This window comes from Mixophyes fleayi, chromosome 5 (genome assembly GCF_038048845.1).
Source record: "Mixophyes fleayi isolate aMixFle1 chromosome 5, aMixFle1.hap1, whole genome shotgun sequence".
NCBI lineage: Eukaryota > Metazoa > Chordata > Amphibia > Anura > Limnodynastidae > Mixophyes > Mixophyes fleayi.
In genome coordinates this window covers 21,870,861-21,893,991 of record NC_134406.1, presented here as the reverse complement: position 1 = coordinate 21,893,991, position 23,131 = coordinate 21,870,861, and the positions used below count along the sequence as shown (strand labels likewise).

At 40.9% G+C, this 23,131-nt stretch overlaps 1 protein-coding gene across 1 annotated transcript in view; it reads right to left on the bottom strand.

Annotated features, from left to right (window-relative positions):
- CALCR (calcitonin receptor) overlaps positions 1–23,131 on the bottom strand; it is a 241,844-nt gene that overhangs the window by 57,481 nt on the left and 161,232 nt on the right. The window contains exons 5-7 of the mRNA XM_075211802.1: positions 18,207–18,319; positions 8,702–8,793; positions 4,775–4,895 (exon numbers count right to left, since the gene is read on the bottom strand). Coding sequence (XP_075067903.1) covers positions 4,775–4,895; positions 8,702–8,793; positions 18,207–18,319 — 326 coding nt within the window. The remainder of the gene's footprint in view (positions 1–4,774; positions 4,896–8,701; positions 8,794–18,206; positions 18,320–23,131) is intronic.

Genomic DNA, 23,131 nt, shown 5'->3' with positions numbered 1-23,131 from the left:
AAAACTTACTTACGTTTTTGCCTTGCTCGCCTTAATGAATCAGGCCCTTTGTCTCTATCACTACTTGAATCACTTCACTCTTTTGAGGTCTGACACAATTCTGCCTTTCCTGCTTCTGGCTGAGACTGAAATAAGATACCTCTTCATTTAAGATCCTTAATGAATCAGGCCCACTGTTCCTTCCCTGGACAAACTGACATCTGTTGATGCTTTTCGTTATCTCGGTCCTTTTTTTCGAAAAGTGTTCAGTGGAAGAGCTGACCCTCACCACATGCTGCCGCTCGACACAGATCTACAGTGCCCATTAATAAATCCAGCCCTGATCAGGATAAGCTTTATTTTCATACCACACTCTTCCTAGATTCCATGGGATAGTACCGATAGTAACAACAGACAGGTTCTAACAGAATAGGGCCATGATCTTGGCAGAATGGATGTGGTTTGGGTGGATTAGATGTATGACTGAATGTGTCCATGTTTTAAAATCAGGATTATTGAAAGGGAGGCAGTATCACTCACACAACAAAATCTAAAATGTGTCCATCATGTAGAGGTAGAGGTGTGTGGCTCTTCAGCTGAAAAGGACAGCAGAGCCTGCTGAGACTTGTAGTTCTACAGCAGCAAGAGAGCCACTTGCTGCCTGCTTCTGGCACAGATTATGGCTTTTTGTTTTTATAATAATGGAAATGGCTTCAATACAAAATAATTCCAATCATGTTTTATAAGTTGTTTAAATAATAGACAAAAATTGTGACATTATCACAAATAACTATTATGCTGACAGCTTCTATAGATTAAAAAACAAATTCATAATGGTAACATGTTGAGTGTTTTTTCGCAACTGAAATTTTACCTTGTCCAGTACTTTTCTCCTCTTCAGTTATTTAAATATTGTTAGTTATCCACTTCGTTGAGTGTGATAATGAGAAAAGCCAGATTGGCTGCAATGTAATTTGTTCTACTCCACTAAAAATATATAGATCTGACAGTTCGCCCCATGTGTACATTTAAATATACGTTCAAGGGACAGAGTCGGGCATAGGTTGTTGTGTGAAATACACTATGATCATTCTCATCTATTTTGTTTCCAAGACATTATGGTAACGATTCTACCATGACAAATAGATTGAACCTACAAATCTAAATTTATCTGCTTGACGTTCCATTGTAACTTATAATGCTGGCATATGTATGACTTTACAAGGGACATGGATTCCTAATTGGGAGAACCCTGAAACCCGACAGACCCCCAACTTCTACTTGCACCTAAGAAATTGTAATTTGTGTTTAAAATAATGTCATTATTTCTTGCATGTAGTGTTCACTCAATGGAACAGTCACTTAATCAAATACTCAGTGATTTAGTAACAGAAATATAAAGCATAATACATGAGTCAACAAAGCTGCACCAACATACATCTCCTCTCTTGTCTCAAAATATCTCCTAACTCGGCAACTCTGTTCTGCACTAGATCTGCATCTCTCATCCACACTCATTACATCCTCCCATTCCCGATTACAGGACTTTCTTCGGGTTGCACCCACTCTATGGAATTCTCTCCATTGCACAATAAGACTCTCCTCTGGTCTACAAACTTTCAAGCATTCTCTGAAAACCCACCTCTTCAGACAAGCTTATAATATTCCCCAAACACCCTCTTAACCTCACTACATTACCCTATTACCACCCGTTATACAACTACCCCATAACCAAAATTGTTGTGTGACAGGATCATTTAGCTTATGAGTTACTTCTACCTTTGCAGTCGGCCCAGCCAGACTGCAAATGTAGACTTAATCTCATGTATCAAACTCCCATTGTCCCCTAGATTGTAAGCTTGCGAGCAGGGCCTTCTCACCTCTTTGTCTGTTTTACCCAGTTTGTTTATTAGTTCACTATGTTTGTCCCCAATTGTAAAGCGCTACGGAATATGTTGGCGCTATATAAAAAATAAATGATGATGATGAGTCAATAAGTCAGTTATAATATCGTTTCCTTAGAGATGATAGATTAGAAGATCAGTTTGGTTTACATGTTAATAATAGTGTTTTTTTCAATCTTCTTTGCTCGGGTACTGGGATGTATGATTTTAATGTGTTAGCACCCTAATTAGTGCAGATCAGCTCCTGATACAATGCTGCATTTGTCACTGACTAAGACATTTCACTCAATGACCAACATGGATGGAGTTAGAATAACATATGAAATTCTTATTTAAAAAAGCAAGCACCTCCTTTTAATTTGTATTCTGTTGGGTAGAAGACTGTCCATCTTATTCTGATTTGCTTAAAGTGGATATATCACTTGAAAACAACAGAGGCGGCTATTTTGTGAGCTGAAACAATATACCTGAGAATGAAGCCTGTCAGTTAACGAGGAACTAGTAACATCTAGCAAAGTGGCAAAGATGGGAATTGTAACTTGCAGTATTACAAAATATTACTGAAAAAATATTACAGTAAATAAGGAAAATATTCACAAATGATAAAGATATTTTGAGAAACTTAAAGTACAAATATTCCAATAACTGTAATATTGACTTATTTATCGTATCCAGACGTTCTGAGAGAGAGGGAGAGAGAGAGAGGGAGGGGGAGGGAGGGAGAGACAGGGAGAGAGAGGGAGGTGAAAGAGAGAGAGAGAGAGGGGAGAAAGAGAGAGAGAGATGAGGGGGAGAGGGGATTGAGAAGAAGAAAGAGGTAGAAGGAGAGAGAGGAGGGAGAGGGGGGGGAGAGAGAGGAAGAGAGAGAGGGGAAAGAGAGAGTGAGGGGGGAGAGGGGGGAGAGAGAGGGGGGAGAGAAAGCGGGAAGAAAGAGAGAGAGGGGAGAAAGAGAGAGAGAATAAGAGAGTGCGGGAAGAGTGGGGAGAGAGGGGGGGAGAGAAAGGGTGGGGGAGAGGGGAGAGAGAGGAGGCAAGAGGAGGGAGAGAGAGAGAAAGGGAAGAGAGAGAGGAAGGGAGAAGGGGAGAGGCGGGAGAGAAAGTGGAGAGAGAGGGAGATGGAGAGAGGGAAAGAGAGAGAGGGGGTGGGGGGGATAGGGAAGGAGGGAGAGGGGGAGAGAGAGGGAGGAAGAAGGGGAGAGGCGTGAGAGAAAGTGGAGAGAGAGGGAGATGGAGAGAGAGGGGAAGAGAGAGAGGGGGTGGGGGGATAGGGAGGGAGGGAGAGGGGGAGAGAGAGAGAGGGGGGGAGAGAGAGAGAGAGGGGGGAGAGGGGGAGAAAGAGAGGGGGGAGAAAGAGAGAGAAGGAGTGAGAGTAAGGAGAGAGAGGGGGGAGAGAGAGGAAGAGAGAGGGAGATGGATAGAGGGAGATGGAGAGAGGGGAAGAGAGAGAAGGGGTGGGGGGATAGAGAGGGACAGAGAGAGGGAGGGAGAAGGGGAGAGGGGGGAAAGAGGGAGAGAGGAAGAAGAGAAAGCGGGGAGAGAGAGAGGGGGAGAAAGAGAGAGAGCGAGAGAGAGGGGAGGAAGGCAGAAGGATAGAGAGGGAGAAGGAGAGAGGAGCGAGAGAGAGGAGGGGGAGAGGTGAAGAGAGAGGGAGAGAGATGGGGAGAGAGGGGAGAAGGAGAGAGAGGGAGAGAGGGAAGGGGGAAGAGAGAGGGAGAGAGGGGAAGAGAGAGAGAGAGAGAGAGAGAGAGAGAGAAAGAGAGAGAGAGAGGGAGGGATAAGGGGAGAGAGAAAGTGGGGAGAGAGGGAGATGAGAGAGGGGAAGAGAGAGAGGGGGTGGGGGGATAGAGAGGGAGGAAGAAGGGGCGAGAGAGATGGAGAGAGAGAGCCAGGGGGGGAGAGAGGCAGGGAGAAGGCGAGAGGGGGAGAAAGAGGGGGGAGAGAGCGGAGAACGAAAGAGAGAGAGTGGAGAAAGAGAGAGAAGGGGTGGGGGATAGAGAGGGAGAGAGAGAGGGAGAGGGAGGGAGAAGGGGAGAGGGGGAACGAGGGAGAGAGGGGGAAAGAAAGTGGGGAGGGGGGAGAAGAAGAGAGAGAGATAGAAGGAGAGAGGAAGAAAGTGGGAGATGGAGAGAGGGAAAGGGAGAGAGAGAGAGAGAGGGGGAAGAGTGAGAGAGGAGGGAGAGAAGGAGAGGGGAGGGGAGTGAGAGAGAGTGGGAGAGAGAGAAAGAAAGAGAGAGGGGGAGAAAAAGAGGGGGGAGGAGAAGAGGAGAGGGGAGAGAGGGGTAGAGAGGGGAGAGTAAAGAGATAGAGAGAGAGAGGGTGAGGGAGAAAGGGAGAGGGGGAGAGAGGGGTAGAGAGGGGTAGAGAGGGGAGAGTATAGAGATAGAGAGAGAAAGAGAGAGAGAGGGTGAGGGAGAGGGGGAGAGAAAGGAGGGAGAGAGTGGGGAGTGAGATGGAGAGAGAGAGAGGAAGAGTGAGAGAGGGGGAACAGAGAGGGGAGGGGAGTGGTGGGTGAGAAAGAAAGAGGGAGAGGCAGAGAGGGAGAGAGAGAGAGAGAGAGAGGGGGTGAGTGAGAGAGGAGGGAGAAGGAGAGAGGGGGAGCGAGAGAGAGGGAAAGAGCGAGAGGGAGAGAGAGAAAGAGGGGAGGAGAGGGAAAGGGAGAGGGAGAGAGAGAGAGAGAGAGAGAGAGAGAGGGGAAAAAGGAGAGAGGGGTAGGAGGTGGGGGAGATAGAGGGGAAAGAGAGAGAGAGGGAGAGGGAGAGATGGTGGAGTGAGAGGAGAGAGAGGTAAAGGGGGGAGAGATGCAAAATCATCATCATCATCAACATTTATTTATATAGCGCCAGGAAATTCCATGGCACATTACAATGCTCTTTGCAAAATGCAAATACTTACATGGTCTCTCTTCACCAAGTCTGGCACTACGGCCATAAGATGAATGATTGTAAAGAAAGAGTTCAGCACATAGGAGAAAAAAAGATTTTTATGAAGTGTAATCCTTTGACAGCTGAGGCTCCTGAAACAAGATATAAGCAGCGTTTAATTGATTGACTTTAAGGATATGTTTTACTTTAATTGGGTAAAATTAAATAAATATTATTTACAAGAGTGCAAACCATGCAGGCACGAATAATATATTCTGCACAATTTCACAATAAAAATTGTCTACCGAGAGTATACGTAGGTGACCGGCTATGTTACAGGTTTGAGAATTGCCGTCAGGAAATCAAATTGTGCCTACTTTTGTTGGATTACAGGTGCAGCTGAAAATGTTCATTGGGGAAAGAGTAAAAACATAATGTAAAAGTCCAAAAACACCAATTTCAACTTTTCCCCACTATAATACTTCTTGGTGTAGCCATAATTATGTGTTAAAGGAATCATGAAAACCAGGGGCATCAGTTCTGTTTTCATTACACGGGGAACAACATTTGTGCATTTGAATGTTTTTATTTCATTGGTCAAAGTGCGTCTAGACTTACACTTCCTGCTGAAGTGTAACTGAACGGCGCAAAATGTGTGACAATAAAACTTGAGGTACTAATCCTGCAAAAGTAGGTAACTTATTATGCCCATAAAATAAAAGTCAGACTTGCAAATAAAAAAGTTATTCCAAGCAAATGACAGAGCATAAAAATGCAAAATGTGTTCTGTACGTTAAGGCGCAAACTAGCTCCAGTTATGAAGGAGTTAAGGACAATATTGATGACGACTACTTGATCCAGGTCATGAAACACACATCATGAAGGAACAATATTATTAGCCTTGATTTATATAGCACTTACCTATTACACAACATTATACATTCAATCAGTGCTTGTTCATTCATATCAGTCCCTGCTTCTGTGGCGCTTACAATCTAATGTTACTATCACAGACATACCAATGGACACAGGTCAATATGGTCAGAAGCAACTCCAGCTATCAGTATGACTTTGATCTGTCCGAAAGAAGCTTACACAAACACAGGGACAATGTACAAATTCCATGCATATAGAGCACTGTTCAACCATTCTTCTCCATATTGTGCCACTGTTCCACCATTCTTCCCCATACTGTGCCACTGTTCCACCATTCTTCCCCATACTGTGCCACTGTTCCACCATTCTTCCCCATACTGTGCCACTGTAATACCATTCTTCTCCATACTGTGCCGCTGTTCAACCATTCTTCCCCATACTGTGCATCTGATCCACCATTCTTCCCCATACTGTGCCACTGTTCAACCATTTTTTCCCATACTGTGCCACTGTTCCACCATTCTTCCCAATACTGTGCCACTGTTCAACCATTCTTCCCCATATTGTGCCACTGTTCCACCATTCTTCTCCATACTGTGCTGCTGTTCCACCATTCTTTCCCATACTGGGCCACTGTTCCACCATGCTTCCCCATACTGTGCCACTGTTCCACCATTCTTCCCCATACTGTGCCACTGTTCCACCATTCTTCTCCATACTGTGCCGCTGTTCAACCATTCTTAACCATACTGTGCATCTGATCCACCATTCTTCCCCATACTGTGACACTGTTTAACCATTTTTTCCCATACTGTGCCACTGTTCCACCATTCTTCCCAATACTGTGCCACTGTGCCACAATTCTTCCCCATATTGTGCCACTGTTCCACCATTCTTCTCCATACTGTGCTGCTGTTCCACCATTCTTTCCCATACTGGGACACTGTTCCACCAATCTTCCCCATACTGTGCTACAGTTCCACCAGTATTTCCCATACTGTGCCACTGTTCCATCATTCTTCTCCATATTGTGCCACTGTTCCACCATTCTTCCCCATCCCATACTGTGCGACTGTTCCACCATTATTCCCCATACTGTGCCACTGTTACACCATTTTGGCCTAATTTATCAATCCCTTATTGCTAGATTAAAATCAATGTGTCCACATACAGTGGGCATAGTCATTTTATAGATAAACACAATCGGCACTCAATACACAATGTCACTAAAATATTGCTGAAAATATGCAATTGTGAAAATTGCTGCCAAACAAAAGCAGATATCCCAAACTTGTCTTTTAATGATATAGCGATCGAGAATTCCATCACAAAACCACAAACATGGAAGTTTACTGATATACAATGGTATTAGTACCTACAACTCTTCCAACACTGAGTAAAATAAAGAAAAGGCATTTATTAATAAAAATCAACAAATAATGAAATAAAACACCCTCAAGGATAGGTTAAAAATCAGTTCCCTAGAAGTCATGTATGGCAGACCTTATGAATGTGAAAGGTGCAATGATTTCCTAGAAGAAATCTATTGAAAGACAAATTGGTTGGAATATTGGCACTGGGAGTATCTATAGACATGAAATCCTGGCCAGCTCTGCGCACTACACATCTACACCATACTTGCCTCCTTTTCAAGCCCTTCCTCCGGAAGATTCTGGAAGAGAAGTCACGTGATCATGTGATAGGATAGGGGGTAGGAGGTGGCGGTGTGGTGAAGTCACTGCATCACCGTAGCTCTTTATCCTGCAGGGAAATGCCAAAATTCACGGCATGTCATAGCAGTGGCGGAGTTTAACGTTGCAAAATCACGTCATTAAAATTCTGTAACCTCCTGGAAATTCCGGGATAACAGGCAAGTGTGATCTACACACTGGTATGCGAGGCTTTTCAAAGGACAGGCTGGAACAATTAGAGCTTAATAAGGTACACAGGGAAGACTATTGTCTCCGATGTCTGGACATTAGCAAGCATCTTTCATATTCAAGCACCAAATACAGCTGTTTGTTAAGGACTATACAGGATTTGCATGGAATCAATTTCAACCTATCCTTTAGAGGTTTTTTTTATTTATTTATATATGTCATTAATAAAGATCTTGCATTTATCCAACTCTTTCTTTTTATTGGATGAGTGTTGGTACTAATGCCATTATGTATTAGTAAACTTCCATTTCTGAGATTTTACATGGAAATTATGTATTACTGCTGTCATTTCATGGGCTAAACCAATATCCATAGCAATGAAACATGGATAAGAATCTCAGTAGATCACTTTGAGGTGGCTGGGTCCTACTGAATTAACAAAACAATCTGTCACCAATAATTCACTCAATAACAGATAACAATACTTCCAATCACTCTGTATTTATTTTCAGCAACTTCTCGCAAAGAAATATCTCCATTTTCCATATCAATACAATTAATATAAAATTGAAATAAGAATGCTAAAACAACCATTGATGTCCATTGCATTCACATTGCTAGCAGTATTTCATCAGGATTATATAATATACGCAATCTTATTCACAGCACCTAAACATAAACTTAGAAATAAATAAAATAAACATATAGCAGAATCAATGCATAATTTATGTTGGTTCATAAAAAAACCCCCAAATTTTAACCCTTAGGTATATAAGTACTTCACTCCATGTAGCCCACAAGTATACTTTAAAGCAGTAGGCACATACTTAGAAAAAACGCATCGTTACACATGACAAATAGCTCTCTTGCATCATTACTTCTTTCATAATTACTATCATTTTACTATTCGAATGAACGAAATTCTGAAAAGCAGAAAAACGACATGGAACTTAATGTACCACATCATAAAGTTCAATCATTTAGAGCTCTGTGTATTATGTATCAATGATTTTCCTACAGTCTTGAGTTCAAAATTAGCTTTGTGTTTTGAGAATTGAACTTGGAAAATACAAAAGATGTGACTTACATTAACTAACAAACAAATGCCATTTCAGTATTCTAACCATGGGTTATCCATTAATATGTAGCTGAGAAGTTGGAAAACAATTAGCATTGGAATTATGCATTCGGGTAGCACTTACTTGAAGTAGAAGAAAATTCCAAGGGAAATTAGCAATGAAACGATTGACAGAGCATGTCCGACTATCGCCATGTAGTAAAGGATATAGGCATTCTAGAAAGAGAGAAGAGAGATGATGTTGGTCAAGAAGAAATCAGTTCTCTGATTGCTATATTCCTAATTCAAATGATCCCCTAGTGAGCGAGTAGCATCTAGAAGCTAATCTAAATTCATAATTAGGAACATGGTGACCTGTTGTCCTTCAGACTTGTCATAAAAAATTCAGGGGTTCCATTTAAATGTCTTTATTGCTGTGGCATGTCTAACCCCAAATGTTATAGTTTCAATACTGCAAATCAGCTTGTTTATAGATGCATCTACGCCACATAAGGGGCCTGATTCATTAGTGATATTATCCGCCATTTTTTGCTTTTCTTATGCAAATCCACTCTATGCATGCTCAGAAAAGGGAGATAAGAAGCAAAATCCACTGCGTAAGTGAAGAATTTTTTAAGTTAAGATGAAAATCCATCTTAACTTCACTCTTATCTCCCTATTTCTTAAAATTAAGCATCTTAACTTTTGCACAAGATAAGGGGCCTGATTCATTAAGGATCTTAACTTAAGAAACTTCTTATTTCAGTCTCCTGGACAAAACCATGTTACAATGCAAGGGTTGCAAATTAGTATTCTGTTTTGCACATAAGTTAAATACTGACTGTTTTTTCATGTATCACACAAATATCAACTTTACATTTCAGTGTACAAATAAGCTATCAAGTATTTGTGTTCTACATAAAAAAAACAGTCAGTATTTAACTTATGTGCAAAACAGAATACTAATTTGCACCCCTTGCATTTTAACATGGTTTTGTCCAGGAGAGTGAAATAAGAAGTTTCTTAAGTTAAGATCCTTAATGAATCAGGCCCAAGATCACTAATGAATTAGGCCCTGTAATCTTAATTTATACATGCCAAACACATCTGGCTACATGCTGGCTTCTGCTGATCTACAGAAAAATAATTATTTTGTGGCTTGGAATGTTGTCCTTCTGATTTTAGCACTGGGAAAGCAAAACTGTTTTTAAGAAGCATAAAATAACCTTTAAAACTTGTTAAGAACACTTTGTAATACAATAGCTAAACCATCTTATAGTATTGGCCAGCAATACAAGGGCAGCAGGGTAATACAGTGGCGATGTGATTAGTATTGCTCTAAAGCCTTTGGTCTGATTCAAACTAAGGTGATGTCTCTATAAAGTTTGTATGTGTCCCCCCTTCATGTTCACCTGGGGTTTCTCCAGGTGCTCCAGTTTCCTGAAATGACCCAAGGCCTTACTGGGAGGTTGACTTCCGATTAGTTTGTATGTTTGTATGTCAGTTACAGGACAACTAGATTGCGAGCTCCACAGGGCTAGGGACTTCTGTATCTGAATAATGTTATCTGTACAAAGCTGCAGAATATGTACTTTATATCAAAAAAATTATAATAACATAGCAACAATATTTTCTGAAAGACAACATTTTGAATTCACCTAATTTATCACATTTTCTAAACAAAAATGACCATACTTTCATCATTATACCATCCTGAGAGTAAATTCATTTTTAAAGAATTTGCAATGCCATTTTCACCTGTCTCATTGCTAGATTCAGCAGATATGCTAGTAGTTTGAAAAGAACAATGGCTCCTACCAGAATTTATAATGTAAGTTTGGTACCCATACCATTTTCATTTCGGAGTTCATGGTTATCAAAGATGCCTAGAATCACATGGCAGTTTCCACACCAGCTGTAAACACAGAGGCTCATTTAGAGTCGGTCGCAAAGTTCATTATAGGCGCATCCTGCACATTTCCACTGATGGGGCATGCGCAGTAAGCAACAGTTTCCTGCAGTTCCGTCTGCTTTTCAGACACAGTGTACACTGCGACAGCTTGCGTCTCAGTACGAGGGAAACGGTGGAACACAGAGTTATGTAGGCATGACTGTGAATAATTCAGATACTATGGGCGTCTACCTGCAAAAACTACCCTAGTCGGATCAAGACACAGGCACAACACATGTCAAAACAAGACTGAAAAAGTTCGGCAGGAATTAGGTGCAGAGATACAGCTCAGGAGCCAGGAATGAGGTGAAAACAAACAATGTTTATTGCTGGAAGTACAACCTGATGGTGTAATAATGACCATACAGGAAAATGCAGAAATAAATAACGGGTAGATGGATGATGCAGGTAAGCGGTGATATGGAGAGGTAGCAGGTAAACCACATGTACAGCAGAAAGGAAGCACAGCAGCATGTAACAACAGGAAGTAACAACCAACAGCTTGAGACAACAGAGTGTAACAACAATACCCAGCAATGTATGCTGGGAGTGACAGGTTTAAGAAGGGACACACCCAGGTGCAAAAAGATAATTACAGAGCAGGTTAACCCCTGATACATACAAGTAAGGCACAATAGCAGCAACTCTGGTGAATAGAGGTACTGCCAATATAAATGCAATAATAAGGCCCAAAAGGCAGGAGCTGCCAGCCAAAGCAGCATGCAATGCATAAGCTTGCAGGCAGATCCTGACAGTGGCGCAAGTAGTTAGCTATCTGTGGGAACTGGTCGCAGATTGGTAAGGTTTTACAAGTGGGACGCAACTGGGGTTGCATGCCACTCGTAATACCCTACCAAGCTGCGGCACACTCCCACTCCTACTCTTTCATGCAATTCTTAGATGCACATTGCGTCCGACTCTAAATGAGGCCCACAGGGTGTATTATGGCATCTTGTTATAGATCTGAGTGGGTATTTCTGGGTGTGACCATGCAAATTGTGGATTTGCTCAATGCTGCAATTCGTGGCAAAATACATCGGGGCTGGATGACACGATTCACATTAAGCCACACCCCCCACCTCACTAGGGAAGTGGGCAGGATGCACGAAATGCCCTGCTCTCCTGGGATCCCGGGAGAACTCCTAGAAATTTGTGAGTCTCCCGGACATTCCAGAAGAGTAGGCAACTATGGCTCTGCGTTGTGGCTTGCCAATTGCAATTGCATGTGATTGGTGCAGAGTAAATCAAACTATTGAATTGCTTGAGGATTGTTATATTTGCATAACATCTATTTAGTCCTGTGTTAGTAAGGAGGGGTGACATTGTAGCTATTGGAGAGCTACTCTAAACCATAAATAGGTTTATTCATCAAGGTAGCTTTTAAACTAGTATACACCTGTGTCCTGTTTGTGCCCAGTTACCTTGTCATGTTAACAATGTAGTTTTACATCTCTGTATGATGTGCATGTAGGGATTTGTTCATCCTTAGCGTGTTCCTATAAACAGAATACTAATGATACAAAGCCCCCCCACCTCTAGGAAAAGCTCCATCTAAGTGAAATGTACAGACCCATTAGCCGCAGAGACAATGACTCACCCCCTACAAGTTCAACGTGAATATTTTTAAATGCATTTAATTAGCCAGAAATATGTATGTACATTAGCACATTAATGGCCTCTCTAAAGCTCATAAAAAGTGCATTTAGACACACAGAGAGACTTGCGTCAGCAGGTGCTAGCTGGGTCCTGCATAGCCAATAGATGATTATCCAGAAAAATGTATCCTGCCTCAGAGATAGGAGATTTCCAACATACTAATATTAAATTAATATTCCATCAGTTTTACGTATGTATTCTTTATATGGTTACCACCTAACTAGTTGTCACAAAATACATCTATACATTTAATATGTAGAAATTATATAAATGTATTTTTTACCATCTTTAAATGTTACGTGACGTTTTTTAAGTTCATATCCCAGTTGCTAATAAGATGATTTGCAACATATTATAGTAAATAATTACTTTCTTATTATGGAAACAAACATTAAAGTTGTTTCTGACCTATGCACTTGTGATCTGGAGAGTTCAGATGAACTGTATCAAGTGATTCTTGAAAACATACTACTTACAGTAGGCTGCAAGCAGCCACGAGAACTGCAACTTAATTACTCAGTAGCAAATATGATATACCTTTGGTGCTGCAAGGAAGCTGTTGAGTTTAAAAGATGTTTTTTATTCTATTTTATTAAGGCAGCAGAATAATGAATAAAAATGTTTGTCTTATTAGTTAAGTAATTGAAACAGTATATATAAAAAAGTTAACATTTTTACATATTTTTTTTTACCTGCAGAATAAATACGTATATTGCAGTCACGGGACATTAAATGCACAAATACATAATAAACTCAATTCAATTGTCAATTAAGTTGTCATTTGTAAATTCAGTTGTCACTCCCACAAAAAAACTACAACAGGGATGTCCAGCTTTGGATATTTATATCCCTGAGTTTTGCCTTCCACTAAATAGCAGCATGGTGGGTAACATGTTTGGGCCCCCAGACTCTCATGCAGAGATTCAGCTTGCCCCTCTCCTTCCCTACGCAGCCTTGCTGCTATATGGAATATCGCTGGAGTACTGTCTGATGACATCATCGCTCAACACACTGAAATATTGCCCACTGATCCTTTCTCTATATATGAAAGCACTTACATGTTTGAATGCATTATTTTGTTGCAGTGGGCGGGGCAAAAATTATGTAATTCACGGCGAATCGCATCATTGAGATCCTTGTCCGGTCCTCTTTAATATGAAGTGGGCAGGATGTTGGAGAACGTCCTGGCCCCCGGAATTCTGAAGTCTAACAGATATTCTGGGAGTATGCTGTAGGTCACATGACAGCATGGTGCATGCTTCTGACATCTATACTGTTGTTAGAATCACTAGTTAAAGATTTGAGATTTAATTTGTCAAAAATAGAACTATTAGGCCATGAATCGTAATGTGAAATAATTGAAAGTCTCTACAACTTAGCTACTAGCAACTGAGAGATGGGACAAAAAAAGCAAGAATTTCTAGAGCAATTTGCCTGCATGCAGGCCCGGCGCTCCCATTAGGCAACCTTAGGCAGTTGCCTAGGGCGCCGGGACCTGCAGGGCGCCGCCGCCGCTGACTAGATTTAAAAATCTAGTCAGCGGAGAGAAGTGGGAGAGAGGTGCAGCAGCGGTGGGGTGCCGCCGCTGTTTTTTCCAACGTCCGCCGTCACTGTGTATTAAATCAGATGCGCCCGGGCTACCCGGCGCATCACACACCTGATCACTGACGTCAGTGATCAGGTGACAGGTCTTTACCCGGCGGCGCCTGCTGTATTATCACACTGTCAGACAGTGTGAATAAAGTTCTTTCCCCCTCCCCTCCCAGCATGCATCGCTCCGCCTCCTGTGTGAAGGCGAGGAGCAGCCATAGGAAAGAAAAGAGAAGTGAAGAAAAGAAAAGAGAAGAGAAGTGAAGAAAAGAAAAGAAAAGAGGTTTGAAGAGCCCCCCTGCATCTACAGACCAGGTAATTAAAATCTAATAATTTATTTATTTATTTATTGGGGGGAGGGGGCGGCGGGGCAGGAAAGGGGGGTGTTGAAATTTTGCCTAGGGCGCCGAAAACCCTAGCACCGGCCCTGCCTGCATGACTTAATCGTATCATCCAGCGCTCGTTAATGACACCGTATTAATGCTTTGCCCACAAAAATATATAGATAATTAATCATTGTATGTTCTAAACAAAATAACTTCCCAAATACTGCAGAATAGTATTCAGCAGATGTGACATTGTGGACTTGTTTTAAAGGTGTTTGAAGACCAGAAAGTCACTAAGAGAACATCTGTTGCTTTATATCTTCAAAGTAAAATACTATTTAAATGTTGTCCTAAAACATCATGTTACAATATTAACTAACACCCACTCTCCTTAACATTCTGCATCCTGGCTTTAGGAATTAAATAAACAGATTAACAATTATGTTCCAAACATCGAAAAAGACAAAAAAAAAATACAAAAACTGGTACCATGTGTAATAAAACAAAAAAGCCTAAATGGTTTTTTATGCCAGATGCAAATACAAATTTAGATATTTTTATTATTGTTGAGAATTTTTTAAATATTTTGTGCAGCTAAATAATACATTTTTAGTGATCTACGCTGAGACTGATAATGTAATGTTGGACTTGGCTAATTTTTACATGTGGAATCTTTAAAATTCTGTGAAGTACTACTAAAGTAATAATAAAGTTTAAACAGCATGGTGGTTTTAAAATAATCCAAGAGGCCACACGTGTAAAGCTTCATTTTTCTGGAACAGGTTTTTAGTCTAGAGCAGTGGTTCCCAAACATTTGCAGTTCACAGCACCCTTAGAGTCTCCATAATTTTTTCAAGGCACCCCTCCAAAATAATTATCGAGCAGTCCTGTTTTAGAAGTAGTCGACAAAACATAAGAAGTATTTAGGTCAGGACAGAGATACTTATTTAGTTGTATGCAAAAATAATACACATAAATCCAAGGGAAAAGAATATTTTTATATATATTTTTTTTAATTATATTTCTATCAAAGAATAATTTACAGCTAACACACACTGTGCCCCCTGCATTCACACACTCTGTGCCCCCAGCATCCACACACTCTGTGCCCCCTGCATCCACACACTGTGATCACTGCATCCACACACTCTGTGCCCCTCTGCATCTGTGCTCTGCCCCCTCTGCATTCGCACTCTGCCCCCTCTGCATCCTTTCAGCCCCCTCTGCATCTGTGCTCTGCCCCCTCTGCATCCTTTGTGCCCACTCTGCATCCGCGCTCTGCCCCTTCGCTCTGCCCCCTCTGCATCCTTTCTGCCCCATATGCATCTGCCCTGTGCCCCCTCGCTCTGCCCACTCTGTATCCTTTCTGCCCCCTCTGCATCCGCGCTGTTCCCCCTCGCTCTGCCCCCTCTGTATCCCGCCGTGGACAGGAAGAAAAACAAAAACAAAAAACTTACCAATCCGTCAGTGCCCGGGACCCAGCATCCTCTCTCTTGCCGCTTCTCACTGAATATGTCGGGCGTGATGACGTCACCCCGGCATTCAGTGAGAAGCGAGGAGGGAGGAGGTTGCTGGGTCTCGGGCGCCGCCGGATTGGTAAGTTTTTTGTTGTTTTTTTCTTCTTCTTCCTGGCCACGACACCCCTGTGACAGCGCAGCGGCACTCCTGGGAGCCGCGGCGCACAGTTTGGGAACCTAGGGTCTAGAGGTTAAAAGCATTACTCAGAAATAATAATGGGAACAAGATATATGCGGATTGCATGCAGAAATTTAACTTTTCAAACTAGTTTTATGAATACAGCAATGATATTCAGATATGCTGATTATAATTTAAACTGTGGAGCTTTGTTTGACAGAGGGATGGATCGCACCTAAGTTGGCCCCAATGTTTATTTTTAGCATACATTTGCTACCTCTGTTTTGCTGGATTATTTTTAGTCTAATCGAGCAAATTTTATAGTGTTTTTTTTGGGGTCAGGCAGGGCCTCTTTATGGTACTATAGTAACAATATTATATTTTTTAATTCATAGGAGTAATACAGGGATTTCTAAAAATAAAACAAAACAAAAAAAACACTCAACTTTTCATGGTTAGCTACTTCCATCAAGTTAATTGAAATATAGAATAGGGCTACCAAATATGTAATATTAAGTTCAGTGTATGTTTTGGACCATAATAAAATGTATATATAAAATGTGTTTGAGTTATGTTTTTTTCCCACCCTTTTCATTTTTTATTTATAAGTTTTAAGTACCTGGAAAAATATGTGCTAATATGCAATACCGTAGAGCTGGAATGTCATCGACGTCCCAGCCTATGTCAAAGAATGTAAATACATGCTCTGACACTAGGGGCACTGTGGCAGAGGTAATCTGGTTTTTACTCTTAATGTCCTTTGATAAATTTCTAGATGTACTTTGCCCAAGGTGACATATTTAATTAAGATGTCCCTTAACTCATGATGCTGGACTGAACATAATTTTATGAGAAAAACAGTGCAGGTTTTTTTAGTAAAAGGGGTGGTTCTAAAGTGGTAGGAGTTTGGATTTTTCATTTGCTACTTTTACTTTGCATAGAAAAGTTACTGTAACAATCCACCAGAACTGTACCAACAGGACTGAATATGGTCTACAGTTATGCTAAGTATCTTATTTAAAAATGTATATTTTAGCTATAATTGATAATTAGTGCCCTTATTGGTCATACAGGCAGGGGCGAACGGAGGATTGTCGGGGGCGGGGTTTCCCCCCTGACCCCAAAAAAACCCACACCCCGCGGGAGCTGCTGCGCATGCGCAGCAGCTCCGTTTCTTCAGCGCTGTCCTATACAGCAGCCGCGGCGCTGTCTAAGAAGCGTCCGTGGCGGTGCTGTATACACTACAGCACCGCCGCGGACGCTTCTTTGACAGTGCCACGGCTGCTGTATAGTACAGTGCAGCTATAGCGGCCACTTAGTTTGCGCAGGGGGGTTTCTGGAGACTCAGAAACCCCCCCTGCGTGCGCCACTGACAGGGCACCCCTAAAAGGCTCAGTTGCAAAAATTGGGGTGGTCTGATCTTGCCTAGGTGATTCTGGAGGAGCCCTAGCACCATAATCATGGGGCTCCATACTGCTAGCTAAGGCAGTGGGCTCAATTTCTATTAAAGCAAAATCCTCCTTAAATTTAAGGCACCAGCCGTGCACTAAAGTCTGGAACCTGGTTATTATTGCAATGGGGGACCTCACACTGCTGGTTTTCCAATTAAAATAATAAGCTTAGTTAGCTGGTGCTTGTTAAAGAATATGTAGGATGGCTATGGCATTTTGTTATGATAGATTGTAATATATTGTGGCAAATATGCCTCTTTGCCACAGTTCCCCTATAAGGGATCTGATGAGAACACAGCCAGTCTGCAGCAGCAGGCTGCAGACAGGGTTAAAGGTTCCCTGGGATCCTCTTTTAGCGCACACACACACACACACACACACACACACACACACACACACACACACACACACACACGTGTTCTACATGGGTGTGATTGGTTTGCTGTGATTTGTTTGCAGTGCTTGTGGTGGAGGATAAAGACACTGTCTGTATGTGTGGGTGGGACCACCAATGCCAGTAAGTGGCCGGCTTGCAGACAGGGAAGTTATGTCTAGCCAGATGTTGGTGGTGGGGATTTTTGTGTACTGTTACTGGATATGATTATTGTACCAGTGTTGGAACTGTTTACCATCCTGACAACTGCTAATAAACAGTTAAATGGTTCAGCATACCTGTGTTGGATTCCTGTGCATGCTGTACTTTCTCACAATATGTTCTCAAATAAGTTGATTTAATACAAAGTTCTTGCAATTACCTATAGTTCTACATATGCACCAACGCCAGAGCACTAAGACAATCCTGCATATGTGTAGGGCTTGTTAAGTACCAGCTGTCCCCTACTGAACACCTTAAGTAATGCTATAGTGTTACTTTAGGTTAAAATAAGAGGTCTGACGTAGGGTAGCTAATCTGAATCCAGCCTTACCTAAGTTTTTTTAATGCATCTTACTTTATTAAATAAACTGCTCCTTAATGTCCTTACTTAGTGTCATGTAGAGCTTCTGGGACATAGTGTACAAACTAATGGAAAATAAACTCACCTTTAGTTTCTCAGTTGTAAAGGTATTGCACTGGGTGTAGTTGGACCATGTCCGATTGCTTTCAGGGTGTTTAAACCAGTTTCCTGCCTCGTCACAATATTTTGATGCCTTTTCTGTAAAATAGGTCAATCATTCCAGTTAGTGTGCAAGGACATATTTGTCAGTATCTAAGATGTACATTCATACAGTATAATCCAATATATTAAAATACTCTGTAAATCTCTATGCAGTATGTTTTTGCTATATAAACATCAAGTACTAACTAGACAAACCTGGAAGTAACCGCCTTAAATTAAATTGAAATATAATGACTAAATTACATTATTAATAGAATTCAATAATTCTTGTTATACACTACATATCGTAGAAATTTTAACAAAGTTATATAGTAGTAATGAATAAATAACTATATTATCAATCACTACATTAAAATAACTTTAAACACTACAATATATGTATAAGTTCTTCCATTAAAGTTACATTGCTGTGCATGGTCCCCGCAAGATGCACTGATATATGTGGCTGCAAATAACTGTCACAGTTTCCAGACCACCCAACATGTCACATGTTCCAGGTCACCCAGCAGGTGCACAGGGAGAGTTCACTAACAGTTTCCAGAGCAACCAGCAGGTGTAGAGGTGTATTGCCAACTGTCACATTTTTTCTGAAGGACAATGGTAATGCATAGTTGTAAATGGCGGGTGGACGTTTTGCAAAATAACTCCAAAACGATGCGACAGATTATAACTCCAATATTTTTTTGCAAACCTGCAGACCAAGGCCTTTAATTTAGCATATGATGCTCAGACAATGGCATCATAGAAATAAGTCATTTATAAAAGTCGTGCTATTAATATATAGGTAACAAACTCAAATATTTATTTACATTTAAAACCTACATTAAAACATTATAGATACAAGAGTAGAATAAAAACACACATCAATGCCAGAACAGCTACAGTTTACCATCGCTTACAAAGAAAATGTAATTTCCAATCCAAAAAAGTGCAAATGCTCATTTCTGATGTCATACACTTTGTCTAAGTGTGCGTAGTTTTCTAGTTATACATAATGATTTTTAGATGCTTTCAACACCATTAAAATGCAGTTAAAATCAGATGCACTCACCTCCAAGGTATAGGGGTTTACATCTTGCAAGGGCTGGCTCGTGAGCCACACCCAAATGTGCCTTAAATAGGCTTGATGGACAGCTGCTAAGACAACATAAGGCAATACTTTGAGACTAAACCAGAGAACAAAATAAGCATGCGCTCGGTATATCCCATATTGTATATGGTACTAGTTGCATGGCAATAAACCTGCGATCGATATATCCAGAGCCGGATTTAGACCTCATGGGGCCCTAGGCAAGATGATGGTTTGGGGCCCCCTCCCTGAAAAAATCCATAGCATAATAGTTTTTTAGCATAACATATACCCCTATTCAGGGCCTGGCTGGCAGACTTTAGCCTGAGGGGGGCAAGCACATAGCATTGGCCCATAAGTAGCGGCCCATTTTTAAAGGGTGGTTTCACTGCTGGCCCTGGGAAGGCCCTCTGGGGACCACTGGGCCCTAGGCAATTGCCTAGGTTGCCTAGTGGAAAATCCGGCCCTGGATATATCCCATATTATATATGGTACCAGTTGCATGGCAATAAGCCTGCACTCGGTATATCTCATATTATATATGGTACCAGTTGCATGGCAATCTAAATGACCTATATGTAAGACACAATATACAGGCCAAGAGCAGGGCAAAAATTAAATGGTTCAGAAACATATAGAGGGGTCAAAAGCAACCAATTAGAGTCAGGAACAAGCCAGATCAGTCCCAGTAGACCAGCTAGACTAACACAACCTATTGTTCAGGCACCAGAGAATAGACTTAGTGGGTTTATACAGAGATCTCCTAACATTACTGGCATGCTCCAGAAAACACGCTCGCTCACAGGGAGCACTTAAGTAGGAGAGTCTATAATATATAGTCTATTTGGGGACGGGAGCCTAAAAAGAGGTGTCATCAGAATAAGGAGGCTAAACTAGAACGCAGCACCTGAGACGGACGGAACACGAGAACTGCTTTGTTATCAGAAGTAAAATGGTTTATTGTTAGAATTTTTATGACAGATGATCTCTTCTTTTTGTTCTCAGAAAATGTCAACATGCTGTACAATTTACACCTTTCATAAATAAAGAATATATATAAAAAAAACTGAATATGCATTAATGGACAACTTACTGAGCTCATATGTAAGGAAAATATGCAGCAGCGGCAAGATTTAAATAAATTACAATAAATCATTGCACATTTTATTAAATTTCATGAAAATGGCATTTTGTCAGCAAAAGTATATTTAACCACAAGGGATAGTTTGCTTCTTGGGTAACTGAATGATAAATCAACATTATGCAATTACATTGGAAGACAGGAGATTGCAACAAATGTAAATTGTCAGGCTGAAAAAAAGACGAAAGTTCGTCAAGTTCAACCTGCTACAAGTTCCAACTAAATTAATCTAGAGGAAGGCAAAATATCCCAATGAGTCACTTGACAATTTGTCCTACCGACAGGGTAAAAACAGTCTCCATAAATTGACAATCAGATTAATTTCTGGATCAAGTATTCCTATAATTAGAAAAATCAGTATATTGACCTTAGATATATATTTATAAATAGTAATTAGGTCTAATCTTTGTTACCCAAGGTAAACAAGTCCAATTTTCTAGTCTTTCTTTATAATGCAACTTCTCTATTAACTTGACTTACAAGGTTGCCTGACTCTGAACCAAGTCAAGTTCTCTGATGTCCTTCTTGTAGACAGGTGAGCACAACTGCACCTCATATTGCAGATGTGATTTGTACAGTGGTAAACTATGTTTGCATTACATGCATCATTCCCTTTTTATGCATTGCAGAAATCTAATAGCCTTTTGTCACAATATCGGAGCTTAAGGTCCTTATCTTACCCTCTTTTACTCACTGGGACATCATCATCATCATGAACAGTTATTTATTTAGCAGCATTTTACAATTGGAAATAGTAATAAAACAATACTGGGTAATACAGACAAAGAGGTAAGAGGGCCCTGCTCACAATCTTACAATCTATGGGACAATGGGAGTTTGATACATGAGGTTAAGTCTACATATTGCATTTCGATCCAGCCAGATTGTAAAGGTAAAAAGTACTTTGCATGCTATATGATCCAGTCACCCAGCAATGTTGGTCAGGGGGTCAGAGGGTTGTTGCCTTGTCTGAATTGTGTAAAGGGTGGTAATAGAGTAACCTAGTGAGGTTAAGAGGGTGGTTGAGGAATATTATAAGCTTGCCTGAACAAATGGGTTTTCAGAGACCGCTTGAAGGTTTGTAGACCAGAGGAAAGTCTTATTGTTCGGGGGTGGGAATTCCATAGAGTGGGTGCAGCTCGAAAAAAGTCCTATAAATGGGAATGGGAGCATGTGATCAGAGTGGAAGAGAGACACAGATTTTGTGCAGAACAGAGTTGTCGAGTTGGGAGATATTTTGAGACAGGTGGGCAGATTTTGGTGCAATTTTTTTTTCACTTGTCTCAAAATATCGACACCTCCGTTCTGCACAAGACCTGCGTCTCTCTTCCACTCTCATCACATCCTCCCATTCTTGGTTACAGGACTTTTTTCAAGCTGCACCCACTTTGTGGAATTCCCTTCTTCGCACAATAAGACTTTTCTCTAGTCTTCAAATCTTCAAACGTTCTCTGAAAACCCATCTCTTCAGGCATGATTATAACATTTCTCAATCACAATCTTAATCTCCCTAGGTTACCCTATTACCACCCTCTACACAGCTAACACAAGACAACAACCCTCTGACCAGCATAGTTGTGTGACCTTGTGTATCAAACCATTGTCCTATAGATTGTAAGCTTGCGAGCAGGACCCTCTTACCTCCCTGACTATATGTATTACCCAGTATTGTTTTATTACTGCTTGTTCCCAATTGTAAAGCGCTATGGAATCTGCTGGTGCTGTATAAATAAATGATGATGATGATGATGATGATAAGATAAATCCTTTTCCAATTTAATCTGTTAGTAGCATAATTTTAACCATGGCCTAGATGGATGCCATTACAGTTCCTGTGTTAAACTTCATCTGAAATTTCTCTGCCCATCTTTCAATTTTTTCTAAATCTGTCTGTAGTGACATACTACCCTCTTCTGAGTTAATAACATGAACAATGGTTTGCTAAACTAAGGAAAGGTGTTTGGAGGTAATGGCTGAAAGGAATGATATTATCACTGTAGCAGCCAGGCGTTTTTTTATGTATTCAGTCAAAGGCAATAATATCACTGGAAAGAGAAAATAGATCTTCTTGCAAGACAGCACTTGCTTAGTACTATATAAAATGTTACTTCTGTGTCTTTCTCCGACTGCTTAGTGATGTTTATCCTTAGAACACTCAAAGTAAGGGAGTTTTTTTTATAGATGTCTTCAAAATGTAAAATCTCTTTTTATAGTTGTGTTTGGCTAGGGTCAGATCACTTATTGTATTCAATAATCATCCCTGGCATGTCTGTGCATATCCAGTTTTTAAATGGGTAAGGCAAGAACAACTTGTCGCCAAATCATTTAGAATTCTCACAGCAGCACATATTATTTCAGACAATTAAGGTGATGATCTTGAGGGAAGCAGTGCTCTGTCCACTTGTATGATTGTGTGACTAAGGGCAAGACGGCATGTGATAGAGGCAGAGTCATGTGAGATCGAGGAATGTAGTCAAGCCACGGACAAAGAGTTAGATGGTAGAAGGAGCAGGATCCCAAACAGCACAGAGTAGGGATGCAAGGCTACTCTCAGACCGAAGAGCACTTCCTGCCTGGAAAGTTTTGAATCTGGTGAAATTTATTTAATTAGAAAGTAAGATGAGTACTTTCATTCCTG